The sequence below is a fragment of the Chrysemys picta genome, chromosome 8, assembly GCF_011386835.1.
Source record: "Chrysemys picta bellii isolate R12L10 chromosome 8, ASM1138683v2, whole genome shotgun sequence".
NCBI lineage: Eukaryota > Metazoa > Chordata > Testudines > Emydidae > Chrysemys > Chrysemys picta.
In genome coordinates, this window is record NC_088798.1 from 104159261 (window position 1) to 104177440 (window position 18180).

Sequence of the window (18180 nt, forward strand, 5' to 3'; positions counted from 1 at the left end):
AGACACAAATAGCTTTGGCACTAAGCAAACACAGGAAGAAAAAAACACTGTGAAAAAGCAACCCTAAAAGGCTGATCCTCTCCCCCAGCATGAGAGTGCCTGTTTAAGAGAAGATTCTGGGCCAGATTCTCAGCCGGCGTGAGTCAGTGTCGCCCCCTTGTAAATCAGTATAGGTCCATTGAGTTTCATGGACCGACACTGATTTCCACCAGCAAAGAATCTGGCTGATACGTCCCTAAAAAGGCACATTCAACGCCCATTCACACAATGAGCTCACGATGGGGTCAGTGGAATCTCATAGAACATGCCTCCTAAAGCTTGTTAAATGCCCCGGCTGCTTGGATTTCTTCCCCTCACGTCCAACGAGAAAATATTTTCGCACTTCGCAAACATGGCTGTGTTTCAGCAGGCGGTCGTCCTGCTTTGATGGTGAGCTAAGCACTTGAAAACCACGGAAAAGGCAAAATACACCATTCAGAATTTACATTGAGAATACACTGTTGTTTTTTTTGTCCAAAACAAGCATTTTTGTTTGTTTGTTTCTAAATACACGCACCGTCTATAAAGTTAAACGTCATGCAAATGAAGAAAGTGCAGTTAGAAAGTCCCCGAGCAGCGCAAGTGCACTGCAGTAACTTCACATCAAAGAGTAAAGAAGTTGCAGTTGGAAAAAAGAGAACAGGAAATGGAAGGATTATCAAAAAATAACCAGATCACGCCTCTCATACCTCTACCAAAAATAGACGTTTTTCCAGCCCCTCCTGATGTCATGAGACTGACATAACGGTGGCGCCGGAAGAACCACCGGATGGTTGTTTATCGTTCAAGAAAATGCACAGGCTCAGAAATGACCCATGCCTGCTGTATTCCTGCCAGCCGGCTCAGATGTCCCTTGGAGATGACAACTCTCCTTGCAGAACCTGCAACTTCAGCCCAGAAATGCCTCACTGTCCAGTTGTCTCCATTCAAATGGGCACTTCTGACATTCAAACATTTCCATTGCAAATAGAAACGACCCCATTACCACAAGTCCCATGTGTCTTAAGGGGCTCAACGTGGTTCACAGGAAAACCAGCTATGGAACTTTCCCCACCCTGCCCTCTTGGGGCCACCTTCACTATGACCATCGCTTTGTTACCAAACCACTCCCACATGTAAACAAAACAAAAACAGCCTCCCAAAATCCAACAACTCCCCAAAAATTCCCACCCCCCAAAACGTTCAATATTTCTAGTTATTACATAAAGAGCCAGCAAATACTCAAAATCAATTTACGAAATACACGGTAGGTTTCTTTTTCCTATAAAAAGGCATGCGCTCAAAGTAGAAGAGATAGCTAAAGGCTTGTTTGTTTCTTCGAAGCATAATCGGATTCCTCAAAGTTTTATTACTAAAGTTTACATTCGCCATCTTTGCTGGAAGGTGTCATGTGGTCAGTTTATTTTTCTCTCTCAAATGAACAGCCGGCTCTATTTCCTTAAGCACCAGTGTTGTCAATACTGTGAATTTCCTGAAGCTGATTAATGGGGAAGGGTTTTGGTTCCTGGTTTTGGGTGGCCTTTAAAAATGAAGAGAAAATTGAGTCTTGGAGGGCAGATTGAAAGCGCAATGTGGGGGCAAAGGGGTAGATTCAACACTAGATATTTGGAGCTGGTCTCTTAAATTGGCCGAGGGTAAAGAAGACCACCTGCAATGTATTGGAGGATGGTGAAACAGTTCCTATCACTGAGTCAGGAATGGATAAATAATGCTTGCGGAAGAAGAGCCAGCTACCACACCCAACCTATACCCCTGGCTAGCACTGCCCTCTGCACAGAGAGCTGATCTCTCAACTTTAGTTGCACTTGGATACCTTACTGTGCCAATAAAGCACTTGAAATTGTTTTCTTAATCTCTCACTCTCTTTTCCCAGCATCTCTAAGCCCCGCTCCAAAGGGAGAAGGGAGAAAGAAAGGAAAATGTTCACATTTGACCAGCATGGTCAAAATTAGCGTGAGAATTCACTGGGCCTGCCCAGTCCAGTGAGTTCGCACGCTAATTGTCTGCTCAGCCATTTCCAGGAAGAGAAACAAAGGATATATTTTACTCACCCATCACAATAAAACCCTACTCGCCCTAGAGTAGCAGGTGAGTAGGATATTGAAAGAGTTTAAGCAGATGTCCTTCAGCTGTCGCTGCAAAGAAGAACTGGGAGGGCGGGAACCCTGAGGGGGAGCGGTGTGGGGAACATGCCAAGGTCAAGGGCATCAGACTAGGTACCTAGACACCAATAAGGCAAACCCCATTGGTGCTGAGAGGAGGTGGCCCCAGACCTTGGTCAGCCCAAAGTAGCTTGAAACTCCCCTCAGGCTCCACCCTTTTGCCTTGGTCCCCGGAGACTCCCAGGCAGAGGTGAGGATGGCGGTGGAATAGGAGTCCTATCCCGTCCTATGAGAAACGCACTGAGCCGTGAGGGAGGATGCGTGGGGATCTGTGAGTTCCGGAGAGGCAGCGGGTGCAGGCCTTCGCCTCAGACACGTTCGGTGTGTTGGCCACTTGTTTGTAATTGTCTTACCGCGGATGGTTTCATGCCGAAGCAGTGGGACCTGCGCACAGGTCCTGACAGAGCTTGCTGTGCTCGAAGGTGACAGTATGGGGAGAGAGAGAGAGAGAGAGAGAAGTCAATTTGAAGCTCGTTCGGGCCTGGTTGTCCTTTGTTTGTTTTTGGTGAGGAGCCAGGTGGGCAGGAGGAATTCCAGCAAGAGCCAAGCAGTAGACCCAGCAGCCAAGTTCCATAGGTGAAGGAGGGGGGTGGGTATTCCCTTCGCAGTGAGGCAGTGACAAACTTGGCCCGAGTGGCCAACGCTTCAGCTGGAAAACACAAGTCGGGGGGGGGGGGGGAGGGGGAGAAAGACTTTTCATTCTGTTTGTCCTTCAGAAGGGCCTCATGGGCATGTCTCTTGTGTCTGCCTCTGCCCTGCCCTTCCGCAGGAGCTAACCAGCGACCCTGCCCCAGATCAGACACCTCACCTGGGTTTGATTTTTCCCGCAGCCGCTCACTGGGCCACATTGACTCCGATTGTGCTAACGGAGAATCCAGCCCATGCACATGATCGGGAGGGGACGCAGTGCCTGCATCTCCCAGCAGAGAGAGGACATGAGACACTCGACTGCCATGGGAGTTTGCAGGGGCCGGGCACCATCAGGATCAGGCCCTAAGGCTCGTGACTGGGTCATGCACAGAATCCAGACAGAATTTCATCCCATTTCCTAGCTGGATGTTCCTGCCCCTCCCCCCAGATGCCCCCTCCCGCTCCAATGCAGAATGGATCTAGCAGGCAGAAGCCACAAGCTGGATGTGGAAAAAGAGCGTAGCAGGCTGGAGGGGGGAAAAAGCATGAGGCATTTAACAAGAATGCAGGGCCAGGCCAGAGAACGCTTCCAAACCTGCAGTCACAGGGAGACCCTGGGTCACGCTACAGTGCGGCGGGGGGTGGAGTGTGAGCTGCGTGGTGCTGCCAGACCTCTGTGCTCAGAACCAGAGTCCCCTGGGTAGTCAGGAAGTCTCCTCCCCACCCCCATCACAGCTGCGCCCTGGGCAGGGGCAGGTTCTCCACACCTCCCTTGATCAGCGGGGGGACTGCTAGCTTTTCCCCTAACTCTCTCCACAGACACACATTGCAGTTCTGGACCTATTCCTCTTCCCCGTCCCACCCCACTCCAGCCAGCATGGCACAGGAGTTGGGGGCAGATCACACACTGTACCTTGGACCTGGCTGGAGAACCCGACTGAATGGCTCAGCACGGGGGTGGCGGGAAAATTTGCCTGAATTAGTCTCGACACTATCTAGGATAAAATTACACGGGTGTCAGTCCTAGTGCTTCAAGGTACGAGCTGATCCCCAGCTGGGGCCAGGACAATAGTGAACTTCCCTCTCCAAGGCAGAGCTCTGAACAGCGAGGTGCATTCTGTGAAGCCTATTAAGCTTCTCTAGAGCATAAGGCGTCAGCCACTGTTAGAGACAAGGACCCAGAATGACTCTTGGTCCATTCAGCTCCCTTAGTGGGGCCTCTATCCCTTCACCTCTACTTTCCTCTGCCATTCTAGTCTCCATGCCTGATGAATAGGAGTCACTGGCCGGTGGAAACGGCCATGGTTTCTCATTGGCTTACTGCGGTAGAACGGAAGGTGCTCCAGATCTGTGGAAGTGAACGATTTGCCATTTGCCATCCCGGCGGTGCCAGATGCGGGTCTCCTCAGACTGGGCAGTGCGTGGGATGCCACCTGCATCGACGTACTGTGTGATGCGGATATAGGCGATGCAGGCCGACTCATCTCCCATCAGGTGGATGTGCGGGTTCAGGATGGTGGTGTGCACTGGCTTGCTGTTCCTGGACCACACTGGACATGGGGAAAGGCAGGTGGAGTTACACAGAGGCAGGGGTCCTGTGTGCACCCAACTCTTCCTATGTGAGTGGAGAATCTCCTCTCTCCTTGACTAACCAGCACAGGCTGTAGCCATACGGAAAGGGGAGATACTTTAGCAAGCAGACTTCCTACTGGAGCCATGCAGCATTGGGTCATTTCTGCATCAACACAGCTTGGACGGGGAAGGGGTTGCTCTATAAAACATTTACTAACCAAAACACCATTCCATGAGCCTGCCGCTCCCCATTTCAAATTATTGAACAGATTTGCTTTGCTTCCCACCTAGATCTTTTGGGATGGCCAGGAGACTCCGAGGAGATCCAGAGATGCCCCAGCCCAGCCACCCAGCTCTTCCAAGCGACATCAAAGCATATCAACATGAGAGGTCAACAGCCTCTTGGGGGGAAAGAAGCTGCTTACAGTTTTCAAAGTAGAATCGATGGAACTCCAGTCCTTCCACCAGGTTCCCCAAGGCCTCGGGCTCAAAGGCAGTCATTCCAGGATCACACATCTTCCTGAGGAAGCCAAAGCCCAGAGAGAGGAGGGAGATTATCTCATTGTTTCAAACTGGAAGGTCTCTGGGAATGTGGCTACATAACAATACATTCATCCCAGCTCTGGGGTCTCTTCTGGAATATAGAGTAAAACATCCCCTCTCTCTGTCCCAGCTCTCTCTCACTTCACCTAAGATTTGCTCCTGCTGAGAATGACAGTTCTCTGACAGGAGGAACAACGTACCCCACTGTTTGCTCAGCCTGGCCCAAGGCGACACAGATGCATGCACCACCTAGCAACCTTTTAAAAGACATAGTTAAAGATCCCCAAGTACTCCTTTGGATTATCTTCACATTTCCAGGATGGGAGTTAACAGCAGGAGCTGCTGGAATAAAGCACCAAGAACTTTAGGGAGAGACAAGCTCTGTGTCTCATAGTGTTAGCATCAGCGTCCCTGGCATAACTACCGAAAAGCAACAGGGCAATATGCCAGTCACAATTCATCCCTGTGCAATGGACATAAAATGTTACCTGGGAGATAGCTTGCGGCTGACAGCAAAACCAAGCAGGGGGAAGCTCCATCATGTAGATGGGCCCAAGTCCCATCCATTTACTCAAATCCCCCTGAGCTGCAAAGGGTTCAGATAAAGGGGGCCAGATCTGCATTCTGAATTTGCAGAACAACAAGGTTTTGCAACATCCAAAGTACTTGTACTGAAGCTGCTAGGGGGCCCCTCCGTCTGGACCCGAGCTGCCTTTTGCACATCCCCCTTAATGAGCTATAGAAGGACTTAGCTGAAAAATCGTGTGCTCTGAGCTAATCCCAAGAATTCAGGGAGAGGATTACGGTACTCCATCACCACGTGGAATTGGGTCTTTGCGATACACTACCTACGCTTTTGCAGAGCTAGAATAGGCTTCTGACCTCTTTTCTGATAAAATAAAACCCGAATAAAAACCTAACCCTGCTCCATACCAATAAACCCCTGCTCTTGGTCTCTGCGGCAGGAACGGCGATCTGTGTGAGCTCAGCAGTCGCTCTTAAATAGGCTTTGGACACAGGAGTCTGTAGGCAGGAATGTCTTTGAGTAGTACTTGGTCAGCTAGTAGAAACTTGCTATGTTTTAAAGTACCACATGGCAATTCCAAGTAATAATGTGTGGAAAGAACATTCCTCCCTCCATCATAAATCACAATTACAATTATTCATCCTGTAGCAATCCATAAAACGCACCCACCCATTATAATGAGGGGACAGCGGCATGGTCCAGTGGTTTGGGTTGAGTATGGGATGGGGAAATCAGATCTCCTGAATTCCAGGCCCAGCTCTGACGCTGACCCTCTGGAGTCTTGAACTAGCCCCTTACTTTTTCTGGGCCTCACCATCTTAGCAACCTGACATTTCCCACTGGATGGCCACACAAACCAACCTACTCCTTTTTCACAGCCGAGAGCACTTGGCAGTGGTGCGGCTAACTGCACCGCACTTAGCTAGCGGAGCCAAACTCCCCCTCTCCCCGTTCTACAGCCAGAACCCACCCCAGATACACTCACGTGTAGGACTCAAAGTCTCCATTGCTTATTGCTTCGATCAGTTGCTCTGTTACTTTAATAATTTCTTGTTTTCGTACTGTTGGTTTAAAAAAACAAAAAACAAAAGCACAAATGTTGAGGACCCCCCGTGAGAAAAAGGGCATCCCCATTCACCCATTCACTTGAGAAAACTTGTCGGTGGAGAGGGGCCCAGAGGATGGAAAGTGGGGATTCCTGCCTGGATGGATGGGAGCAGGAAAGGGCCTGGGGATAATGAGATAGAAAAGTTCTAACCACAGCAAGTGAGGAAGCTCCTTCAGAATCAGGGACACTTACAGGAATTCTTTATGTTCATCTCTTTTTACAAAACTAAAGGGTTTTGTAAAAACCGGTGGTATAAAATGGTGGCATGGAGTCTTGAGTGACCTCAGCATCACCATCTGGCCAGTACATCTCCATCAGTTTAACCATCTCTAAGCAACTGAACTTTGCTGGACTCTCCCAAGACTTTTTATCCTTCTCACTAGCCGGAATGCTGTGCTGCATACTCCTGGCCAAACACTAGGGTGGCTGGACCCAGCTAACAAATCCCTCATCTGGTGGCTGGGTGTCCATCCTGCTTGTGATCACAGCTGAGGCTTAAATTGGGATCATCCTAGTCTGTGGGTGGCACTTCTACCACACGAACCAAAAAACACCTCTTGCCTCTGCCCAAGGTAGGAGGAGGTGCACTAAACTAGCCTTGCCTGGAGAAGAGGGTTCTCCTTGCATGTCTCAGAGGGAATTTCTGACCTCGGAATCCCACCTGCCTCCATTCCATTGCCCACAGAAAATGCCAGGAGAAAACCAGCAAATGTCACTCTCAGCAGGGGCCAGGCTGATGTTTTGCGTCTCCACGCCTGTTCCCAGCTGGATCTGGGTTAAGTCTAACCCTGCTTGGGATGAGTCCAGTGATACTCGCTGGCACTTCCGAAGGAGTCTGTCATAACTACCCCCGGTGCTTATTAATGAAGTCCAAGTCAGATGCAGACCAGAAGTCTGTGTGACTCACAATGTAGAGTTAATTTTTTATTACGCCAAAGGGGGAAGAGAGAGAGAGAAGGTCATTAATAAAAATAAATATCTAGCCCTGGGCCTTTCTTGCATGCTCGGCCTGAAGTGTTTCCACCCTTTGAAATGTTAATTTCCATCCCCTGTCTTGGGAGTTGTTCCCTGTGAGGACGAATTTTCAATTAACTTTAATGTCAGGCCAGAGTCCACATCACTTGCTGTTGGGTTCACTTCATTGGGGAGACTTTACAAATTAGCGCTGAACAATTATTCCCCAGGCTATTCTTGGCAAGCTGGCCCTGACGGGCAGGAGGGAGGTATTTCCTCCCTAGGCTCTTCCCAAAGGCTGATTAACTTTTCAGACTGTCTCCAGCGGCAGTGTCAGAAGGGACAGGCACGAAAAAGAGCTAAGCAGGGAGGGCGGCACTTGCAGAGTGGGGCAAGGGCTTGCTGAGCTCAAGCACTTGCAAAGACTGGGAAGATCCCTGGGGAAGTGGTGGGATGGATTCTGGCAGGGTCAGACTAATGCAAGGGCTAATCGTATATCGCCACATAAAGAACGGCCTGTTGCGGTGACATTCTGGAGTAAAACACTGTGCATTAGAGAGGGATCAAAACTGAGGCCAGTCATCTGCCTCTTCTACAGTGATCCCTTGGGCGCACAGATAAAACGGGCCAAATTTCTCCCTAGTGTAAGCCCAATATGTTCACAGAGACTTGGACATCCTAGTAATAACAACACCTAACTCTGATCTAGCGCTTTTCATCTTGAAGCACTTTCAGTATCATTATCCCCATATTACAGATTGGAAAACTGAGGCATGAGACACAACTGAGTTTATACTGTATGGACAGTAACTGTGTCTGACTTGGGAGGGTCCAGCGACAAGGGTAGGATCCCTGCACCTCTCTCCCTGACGCCTGGAGGCCACTCACTGTACCTTTGGTGTCTTCATCTTCAATGGTGGTGTTAGTGCTCTCCGAAGACTCCTGAGCAAAGAACAGAAAGGAGAGAGGAAAAGTAAGACCCACTTTACGCTGTTTGTTAGAAGGCTCCTGTGCGCTCAGCAATCCGTCACCCAGGTTCTACCCAACTCTGCAAACGGACCGAAACCAGGTAAAACACCAGCTGACCGAGCCAGCCAGCAACCACCACTCTAGCTTAGTAACTGCAGTGCCCTCCCTGACTTTCAAACCTTGTAGCCAAAGAGAATGGGGCTGGTGTCTGTAGGAGTGGACGTGCCTTTCCTGCAACCATCTACAGTGACATACAAAGGGCAGATCTGGGGGGTAGGGGTGTCAAAGGTTCCTAGGACTGCAGCCGGAAAGGGCAGGGAGAGGCTGTGCAGGGGTGAAAGACATCATGTTGACTGTACAATAGGAAAAGAAATGTACAAATTAACAAAGAGAGGTAACTGCGATGAGAGAGCGAAGGGACTGTGCAGGAGTGAGAGAGACCACATGGACTGCATAATAGGGAGAGAAATGGACAATAAAACAGAGAGGGCTTCCGAGACCCACATGGACTACCAAAGGCTGAGACAAACCGCCGAGCGAGACACAAGATTTGCACGGAGAGGCGCCGGGGCCGCTGAACCCATCCACTCTCCAAATTTCCCAGGAAAGGTGAGTCTGCTCGCTGAGCTAGAGGAACCGCTCCACTAGCTCATCCCAGTCAAGGCGTGTTTATGTATTACCCATAATCCACTGGTGTGGGCTGGCAAGGGCTGCCATTGCTGTATGACTCCCGTGATCGTACAGTTCCAGCAGAGCCAAGTAAGGTGTTTTTTCAAGGCTCTTTGGACTGATGCGGCCTGCAGACAGGAGGACTGGGAGAAATGCGTGATAACCTGCCAGCAGGAAGCACAACTGGCTTCCCGCTGGCCTTGGGCACCACCAACCCTGTTCAAGGGATCTGGGGGTGATACTGCTTTGAAAATGTTCCCTCCAACCCTAGTGTCCCCTGTTCCCTACCCGCCGTGTCAAAGGTAAGCGCCAAGAACGGGGTAGGCTGGCACATGTTGAGAGGCCCAGCATTAGCGGCATTGAGGAAGACGAAGGACACTCACCATTAACTGAACGCTGGAACTGGACTTTCTTTTCTGGAAAAACAAGGAGAAGAGATGGGACAGGGAGAGACACAGAGTGAGAAAGGCAGAGAGCAGCACATGGGAGACAGCAGCTCCTGAGCTACCCTTCACAGTCCTTTTGCAGGGGGGGGGAATTTGGGGGTAAATTTGGCACTCCAAGTGAGAAACCGATGCCACTAGCTAAGGTGAAACACAGTGCAGCCAATGCTATGCGAGCTCCCCAACACAGCTCCACCAATGCCTCTCAGCCCTGATCTGCCACAACATCGGCTACTCCAATTCTAGATCCGTGCACAGCTCTGCCTGTGCAACTCGGTCCTAGCCTTGCTATTCCAAAACTGAGCCTCTCCGAGCAATGACAGCCAATCATGCCAAATTGTGCAGTGGTTTTGCAGTGTGGACAAACATCCACTAGGAACTAGCACGAGACCACCAAACTCATTCTACTTGTGACTATACAAGGATCTGAAACCAGGGGAGATGCTAGTATTCTAATCCTCTTCACCAACTAAATTTCCCTCTACCCTGATCCTGCATGTGAGCAAGTGGTGGTTATAAACATTGGAATTGCTCAGTTGCAGGTCCTCTATGGAGTAATTTTTACATCCAGGAGTGTGCTACAGAGTGCTTCTTGAACAAACCAAGTCAAAGTGTCCTGGGTATAATTCTAGCACCTAGACTATCTCCTTAAAACATAGCTGAGTTCCTCAAAAGAGAAGACCCTATGTATATACTTTGACTCCTACCCAAGAATGCTCTGGACTCCTTGGAGAAAAAGACCCCTTGAACAGATTCCTGCCTATTACCCCAAAATACTGCTGGGCACCTCCTGCAGATTCTTGGCTTATGCACCCAGCTTCTTTTCACCTTCTATTGGTTTGGAGACTTCTTCAAAGGGATGGGCAAGATGACCTACCACCTTTTCTCTATCTCTAACTTCTAGGATGTACAGCAGGGTTATCAATTCTCTAAGAACACATTCCACTTTGACTTCCATGATGCTAGGAGATGGTAGTGAAGATGGCAGGAACTGGGAATTCCCACAACCGTAAAGGCCAATGCAAAACACATCAGCTGCCATGCCAAGATAACAGGCTTGGTGCCGGCACATTGAATTAGGCATAGACATACCTCCCACTGCCAACGGGGCGGTGGGCAAAAGCTATGCATGCCCCTTGTGAGATAAAGCTCAGTATCCCATCACGATGGGCTGTGTTATAAAGAGCCCTCCAAGTCCACTAATGCTCATTACCACTTGTTCCTCCCTTTGCACCCTAAATGAGTGCAGCCATTTCATGAGGTTCCATCCTACATTAGCATAGCTACCACCACCCTGCTGGCATCACGGGATGTCCTAAATTCGTCTCCCGGCACATATATACATCCTCAAACACGACGGACGGCTAGATGGTGGCGACCGCTGTACTTAGGGTGAAACCTGATGAGAAAGCCTAGTGACAGCTACCTTGATTCAGGACATAGGAAGATGCCAGGAGGGTCAAGAGCTTTCACTAATTCAGTCTGGGAGACGAGGCAGTCAGGGTAGAAATTTCAGACGGAACATGATGCAACACAAAGCAGTGACCGCATTAATTTAGGACGTACAGTAACAGGATGCGACATGGGGCAGTGATTGCATTCATTTACGATGTAACAGGATGTGACACCACACAGGGCAGTGAATGTATTGTATCCTCCAGGAAAAGGAGGACCAAAATGGCCTCCATGCATTGCGGGTAGGGAAATTCTGGCCGTGTGAAAACTGTTTCATGGGAAAAGAACCTCTGGGGGTCGCAGGTTTCCAAACCCACAGGGCTACACTGCTGGATGTCTGCACTAGCAGGACAGGGGGTAGCAGAAGTGGGAGGAACCCGGCTTCCCAACTATTTGCAAGATAACGTGAGGGCTGCATTAACTCAGGGATGAGACAGTAACTCAGGAATGGTGGATCTGCTGCCTGGGACCAGTGTGCTGTCATGGGACGGTGAACCCAATGGGTTCCCCCAAAGGAGGACACAACCCATCCAGCATCATACCAGACCACATGGCCTGAGTTACAGTGATGGCCCTCAAAGAGCCCATGGAGTTTTCAAGACACTGTCCCACTTTTGCAGCTAAGTTAAAACCACAAACCAAAGAAATGAACACATCCAGCACGTGCCCTGATTTCTGCAGATTGCCCACAGTCTGTCACGCCAGCTTCGCCCCGGGGCATGTCCGGCTGCCAGCCTGAACATTCCACTCCTCTGTGCCCCGGAGGCTGCTGGGATGGAAGCCATGCCCCTGGGTGAGAACGGTGCCTCCGGGCTGGCCAGGGCAGCAAGGTGTGGGGAATGGTGCTACTGAACGGTCCGTTGGGAAAGAACTAACACCTGTGTTGTTTCAGCAGGAGCTCTTCCTCTCCCCTGCCTCCCACGAAGGTAGCACTTCTCCCATCTTCCCATCAAGTTGTATCATGGCACGGGGGCAGGGAGGAGAGGCTTCCAGCCACCTACCCAGGCTGTCCCTCCTGGGTGCCCAGAAAACGCAGTCATGGCAATCCAAAATCATCCAGCACTCTGCCCCAGGTTCACAAGCTCTCCAGAGCTGGGTGATAACAGGCCCATGAGACAAGGTTCAGAACTGAAGGATACAAACCTAAGTGACTGATGTGGTACTGGAAATCTAAACCCTTCCATCTTGATGGTTCCGAAGATTGTTTTCCTAACAATCTACCCACAGTTACCCTTGTGCTCTGCTGCAGGACCGTGTTCACCCTCGTGGCCACCACAAAACCAACACAAAGAACCTTTATCAAAGCGGTTTCCCACCAGCACAGCCACCTTTGTGAAGTGACAGGTCTAATTCAACACTACCCCTTAGGGTTGGCTAAGGCCCTTTGTTTTCAGTTTTTACTGATTTTTACCAAAACATTCCCAGCTTTTACAAACGCCATTATTTTGTAATTATTTTACCACTTTTCACCCAAATTTTGGACCACTCAAGTATATGAAATTACTGATTACGTTAAGCAAATCCAATGCATTACATTATGCAGATGTGTTTATGTTAATAAAAAGTTAGTCTAAGGGTAAATGTGAGGCTGTCTGTTGAGTAAGGGAATGTAGTGGAAGACACACACATGCATGTTAATATGTGTATACACTGTTAAGACACGATTCATGAAATAAACCATAGCATTAAACTGCTTTTACTTTCAATACTCTTACTTTTCTCTATTTGTTGCTTTACATCTGTCCCCCATCCCCCAATATTAACCCCGATATTTACCCAGAAAACGTTAACGTTATTTTTTGAACCAATTTTCATCTGTTTTCAAATGTTTTGTAATAAACACCAATAAATTCCCAGCAAATTTTAAACAAACTAAAACCCGAACACGAAGGGCCTTGCCGATGGGCAATCCAACCGAGGAATGCCGCTACACAGGCTTCCCGGTCCATCGCTCTCTCTTTCCATAGCTTTAGAAAGCATCTTTCAGTTTGTCTTACCTGTCCCCCAACCCCTTGCACTGCATCAGCAATGCCTGTGGAGGGGGGGATTATTTCCCCTGGTGACATTCCTCTGGCAGTGCCAGGGTAGCAGAGGAGAGGCACAGGTTGACAGGTGCCCATGGTACGATCATGGCTCTCCTGGTCTGGGGCCTTACTGTGTCACACCCCACAAGACTAGTGTGCAGGATGTTAACAGAGCGAGTTCTGACCTAGGGCACCCCTACATGTGTTGTGCGGGATCTTCACGTCATGAAGCAGCATCTTCACGTTGCAGCATTACCTCCTGATGGCAGCAGACCAAGACAAAATATTCCTTGGCCTGCAGGTGAATCTCAGGAGTTAGGGGGAAGAGGCTGGCAGCAGAGGTAGAATGAGCTGAGCTCATATACAGCATTTCTGTGGTTATAAATGCTATTAACATTGCAGGCGTGGCCTCCTCCAACAGTACCAGAGTGGTAGGAAGCAATTCATTGCCAGAGCTCCTTAGCCCATCCAGCAACTGGGTCACGGGGGGAGGAAGGCCGGCCTGATTCTCCGACCCTCCCAGAATCCTGGGGCCCTGCACAGCTCGTAAGTTAAGCCCCAGAGAGAGGAGGTCCCCATGGCGTCTGATCCCAAGCCCTGGTGAAATCAGTGGAAAGACTCCCAATGACGTCAAGAGATTTTGGACCCCCCTCCCACCCCACCCCACGTGACTGACCATCATATGGGGAGAGAATGGACCCTTGTGACAGATGGGCCTCTTTGGCTGCCCTGCCACAGCCTGTTCTGAGCCCGCAGGCCCGGGCATCAGGCAGATAGGCCTTCCCACAGATCACACGCCCTCCTCTGGGGAGGAAGGATGATGAAGCGCCTCCCCCTCCCCCACCTACACACACCCGAGGCCATTAGAACAGGTGATTAATGGAGAGAGCTGATTTCCACTGGGCTCTCACCCCAGGAGACTGCCCGGCTCTGGAGGCGGGATTGAGCTCGGTAGGTACCACAAGGACATGGGACCCCGTCGCTCACCCTGATGTGGCAGAAGAAACAAAGACCTGGATGGTCCATGCTCTTTTTAAGGTAAAATGGGATTTGTTCTTATTATTTCTAACTCTTGAATTTGGGGCTGGAGGGGGAGGGGGTGGGCGGGCTCACCCTGCTGCCCCCTCCCTCTTCCCCCCACCCCTTCCCAGCCCAGTGCCACCCGCTGGGGAAGCGAGAGGAATGGGATTGGCAGGCTGTGAAACTCTCTGCAGAGACCCGGCTCATGCTGCTCATTTATTCATTTGAACACAGGCAGCTCCTTCCAGGTCCTTGTGCTCAGCCTCCCTTGGGTGACCCTGAATTTGCATGGGCTCTCTTGCTAACGAGCGGGGGAGATTCTGGGATGCCTCCGCTTTGAATTACTGCTGCTCGCCCGAACCCTCGGTTCTCCCCACCAGGCGTAAATTGCAAGCCTGGCTTTCCCCTTCCCCTCTTCCTTTCCTGATCCCTTCTCTCTCCCGCCCCCCCATTCGACTCCTCGCCTTTCCCCATCCCTCCTGCCCCCACGGGGAGAGAGTGGGGGGCATGTGGAGAGGGCTGCCGGCAGCTGAGCAGCAGTAAAATCCTCAGGAGGAGGTTAATTTCTGCGTTCTCCTCACATCACCTTCCTGCTGGGGTGTCGGAAGAGTGCATTATTCAAACAGGAGCCTCTGCATCCATCCTCTCCGCCCTCCCATCTGCAAGCTGCCAAGCTTTTCCCTAGAGAGCTTTGCACATTTTACAGTTTTTCCCCTTTGGCTCTCGTTGCAGCTCTGCCGACTGCGGGGGACGGGGGAGGAAGGGCCCTCTGACCTAAAGACAAGGGGATGGTGGCCAAGGAGCCGGGCCAGCAAGGCATGGCTACCAACTTCACTTTCAAAAAGAGGAAGGCCACGGCGGGACCCTCAGCAGAGCCGAATCCACTGCAGCCCCAAGGAGTGGCCCCCGGGGCGCTGTACCGGCCGGGAGGGAGCGCTTACCTTCACGCCGTCATTCTTCTTGTTGCCTCCGCTTTTCCCTCCTGCGGAGACAAGGTAGGAGGTTAGCAGGGCCAGGCAAGGCGCCAAGGCCAACAGAGTGAGGATCAGCAGCATAAGGGAGGATGGAGTCAAACAAAAGGGGCGAGGGAGGGGGGGGTCAGGAGTCCTTCCGGATTGGTGCGCTCCAGACCCAGGGCAGAACAGCCCCAGGTGCAGCCTCTCTCCACAGCCCCTTGAGCTGCGAGGTGAACACCTCAACTCCAGCCCTTCCTTCTCCTGCACAGAGACGGAGGCCCTGGCCACTTCTCTCGACGTCAAGCCAGCTCCGCGGAGGAACCTGAGCAACAGGCAGTGTTGGAAACAGCAGAGGCCTGGGCAGAGGGAGAGGTCTCTGGGCAGTTTTCTTCCTGCCGGGACTCAAGGGTCATGCAGCAGTGTGGCCAGTGAGGATCCAGTGTCCTCCACAGCAGCGCACGAGCCTCAGTCCAGCCGCAGGGCTTCCCTTCCTGCCTTTGTCTTGGGGAGCTGAGTATGAAGCTAGAAGCAGTGTGCCGTGGCACTGCCTGCCTCTCTCTCTAATTTTAGCCCCATGCTGCCGGGGTCATGTGCTACGATTCCCTCGACCTGACAGCTGCAGCCCGCATTTTGACGATGATGAAAAGCAGACGGCCTCCCTTGAGCCCACCTATCACCGCAGGCCCCATCCCCCAGGGCCGCTCCGGCGCTCTCCCAGCTCGCCGCCCTTGGCAAACAGATAATGAACTTCCAGCAGCCGCCTGCCCACGCGGAAGGGTCAGATGAGCGTGCTGGGGGGATGAGACCCCGGTGAATTCCTGGGCAGAATGCGGGAAGGGAAGTGACTATGGGGTGTAGCTTTGAACATCCTGGCCTTAAATGCTCAAGGTCAGGCCCTTCGCCCTTAGTAGGGCTTGACAGAATATCCCCCCTGGGTGTTTAACTCTTCCAACCCCGCCACGTACCCCCACAACTGCCACATGTCAGCAAAACCCTAACCACCCCCATGACAAATGCCTGGGGCTGACCCTCACCGCCAGCCGCTGAACAATCCCAATGCCCCTTGCAGGCCCCAGCGGTCCTCGACCTGACCTCCCTCCCAGCTCACCTCCTGCTCCCTCTTACCCATCTGACAAGCACCCTGCTCTGACTGTCTGCAGCTACTTCACAAGCTCCCTGTGCCAACCATCCTCTGTCCAGCTCCTGAGACTTCCCATAAGGCCCTGCCCCACACAGGCGTATCACCCTCCATCCTCTTTCAATCCCACCCGAACAGTGCCCTGTCCCGACCCCCATCGCGCCACCTGTTCAGAGAATCCCACATGCCCAGGCCAGAAGGGACAGTTGTGATCATCTGCTCTGACCTCCGGTACAACCCAGGCCAGAGACCTGCCCCAGAATAGACACTGGCTCCCTCCATTCCTCAGCTGAACTTCTCACAGTTCCTCCACCCTAGACCAGCATCTGGAGTCCTCCTCCCCTCCCCCACAAATTCCCCAGCTCTCCTCCCATGTGCACAATCCCTTTGGCGCCTGCACACCCTCCATCCTCCCTGCCTCTCCCCACCCAGAGGAGCTGGCATCCAGCTAACCCCCTCCCAGGCTTGAGAGGTTCTGGCCCCGATTCACCCTTTGCCCTGCACCTTGTGTCGCATTTACACCGGGGCAGAGTGTACTGGTGCAAACAACGGTACAAGGCGTAGGGAGCTGGAGACTCAGGCCCTCGGACAGGAGGTATGGCAAGCAGCTGGGGCGGGGGCACATTTTGTTAGGACTTTAGAAAAGAAAGTTAAACTTCCTCCTGGCCACTCCCAGCAGCTGCGGAGGCTGGGGGTCAGCATTATGCTCCAGGGGCTTTCACAGCCCACATCATGTTCATACAACTGGGGGGGAGGGATAGCTCAGTGGTTTGAGCATTGGCCTACTAAACCCAGAGCTGTGAGTTTAATCCTTGAGGGGGCCATTTAGGGATCTGGGGCAAAAATCTGTCTGGGGATTGGTCCTGCTTTGAGCCGGGGGTTGGACTAGATGACCTCCTAAGGTCCCTTCCAACCCTGATGGTCTATGAATTGCCAGTTCACAGGCCTTTGTTTAACAAACAAAAAAACAGATTAGCTCCAGGTATGTTTTCAGGGTCTTCCTAGAATACACGTGATTGGTGAGAGCTAATCTGCAATGCTATTTAGATTGTCAAGACTTTTGGGTAGGAACTGTGTCTTTTCAAATTGCCTGTAAAGCCCCAAGCATGCTTTGGATGCTAGGTAGCTAAAAAATGATCAAACAAGAACAATAATAGGTCAGAAAACTCTTTGTGATGCCTACCCACCCGTTAGCAATTTTCCAAAGTTACGTGTCTTTTCAACCGACAATACTGTTAATAATCAGCTGCAATGTCCTCCGCACTGTCTGAGATGCAAAATGAAGAGGTCCCTTGCCCGGAAGAGCTTCTAGTCTAGCACCGAGAAGTGGTCACCTGCTTTACCGTCACCGATATGTTGTTTTTCTAACAGAGATCTTTTTTTGCTTCATACTGAATGAGTGTGGAACAAACCTGGTCCAGGTCAAAACACACCTGTGGCCACAACAAATCTCACCGACCCCTTTTCTCGGTTGGGTGGGCCCCTGAGGTCAGAGATTCGCCCCTCTCTGGAGGACACAGCCAGGTCAGGCCTGCAGCCCTGCACATTAAGTACCAGTTCCCTCCTTTGCCTTTTCCGCTAGGGCTGTGGGCAGGTTGCAACAGGGAGTTGCAGGGGCCTGTGTTGGAGAGGGGATGCTTTCAATGTCAGTTTGAGGGTTGAGGTTCAGACTCGTTGTGAGACATCTCGTTGGGTGCCACACTTAAGAATCATCTGGGAATTCATGATTCCTTTATGTGAGTTCCCACCTGTAGGGTTTGCTTTAAGTCTGCTGAACACCCCACGGGACAGGCGCTTTGAGAGAAGATGCTAGCTAGTTATGTCTGCGCAACCCATAAGAGTAGACAATGGGCTACAAAACCCTCTCCCCGGCGTGTGCTAGCTGTATGAGAACCCCTGGGAGGAAGGGAAGGAGGTGGAGCCTTTGGGCACAGACCAAGACTTCCCAGTAGCTTTAACCCTGCTTGAAATC

General features: G+C 51.3%; 1 protein-coding gene across 5 annotated transcripts in view; it reads right to left on the reverse strand.

The window, feature by feature from the left end:
* Nucleotides 1-468: 468 nt before the first annotated feature.
* CAMK2A (calcium/calmodulin dependent protein kinase II alpha) overlaps nucleotides 469-18180 on the reverse strand; it is a 78429-nt gene continuing 60717 nt past the window's right edge. For 3 of the 5 annotated variants that reach the window (XM_065555098.1, XM_024103707.3, XM_005295808.5), the window contains 7 exons: nucleotides 15056-15096; nucleotides 9556-9588; nucleotides 8428-8476; nucleotides 6458-6533; nucleotides 4829-4923; nucleotides 4153-4381; nucleotides 469-2850 (listed from right to left, as the gene is read on the reverse strand). In XM_065555098.1, the coding sequence (XP_065411170.1) occupies nucleotides 2847-2850; nucleotides 4153-4381; nucleotides 4829-4923; nucleotides 6458-6533; nucleotides 8428-8476; nucleotides 9556-9588; nucleotides 15056-15096 (527 nt within the window). In that variant the 3' untranslated portion in view covers nucleotides 469-2846. The remainder of the gene's footprint in view (nucleotides 2851-4152; nucleotides 4382-4828; nucleotides 4924-6457; nucleotides 6534-8427; nucleotides 8477-9555; nucleotides 9589-15055; nucleotides 15097-18180) is intronic. The other 2 variants (XM_065555099.1, XM_005295809.5) reach the window with 1 other exon arrangement.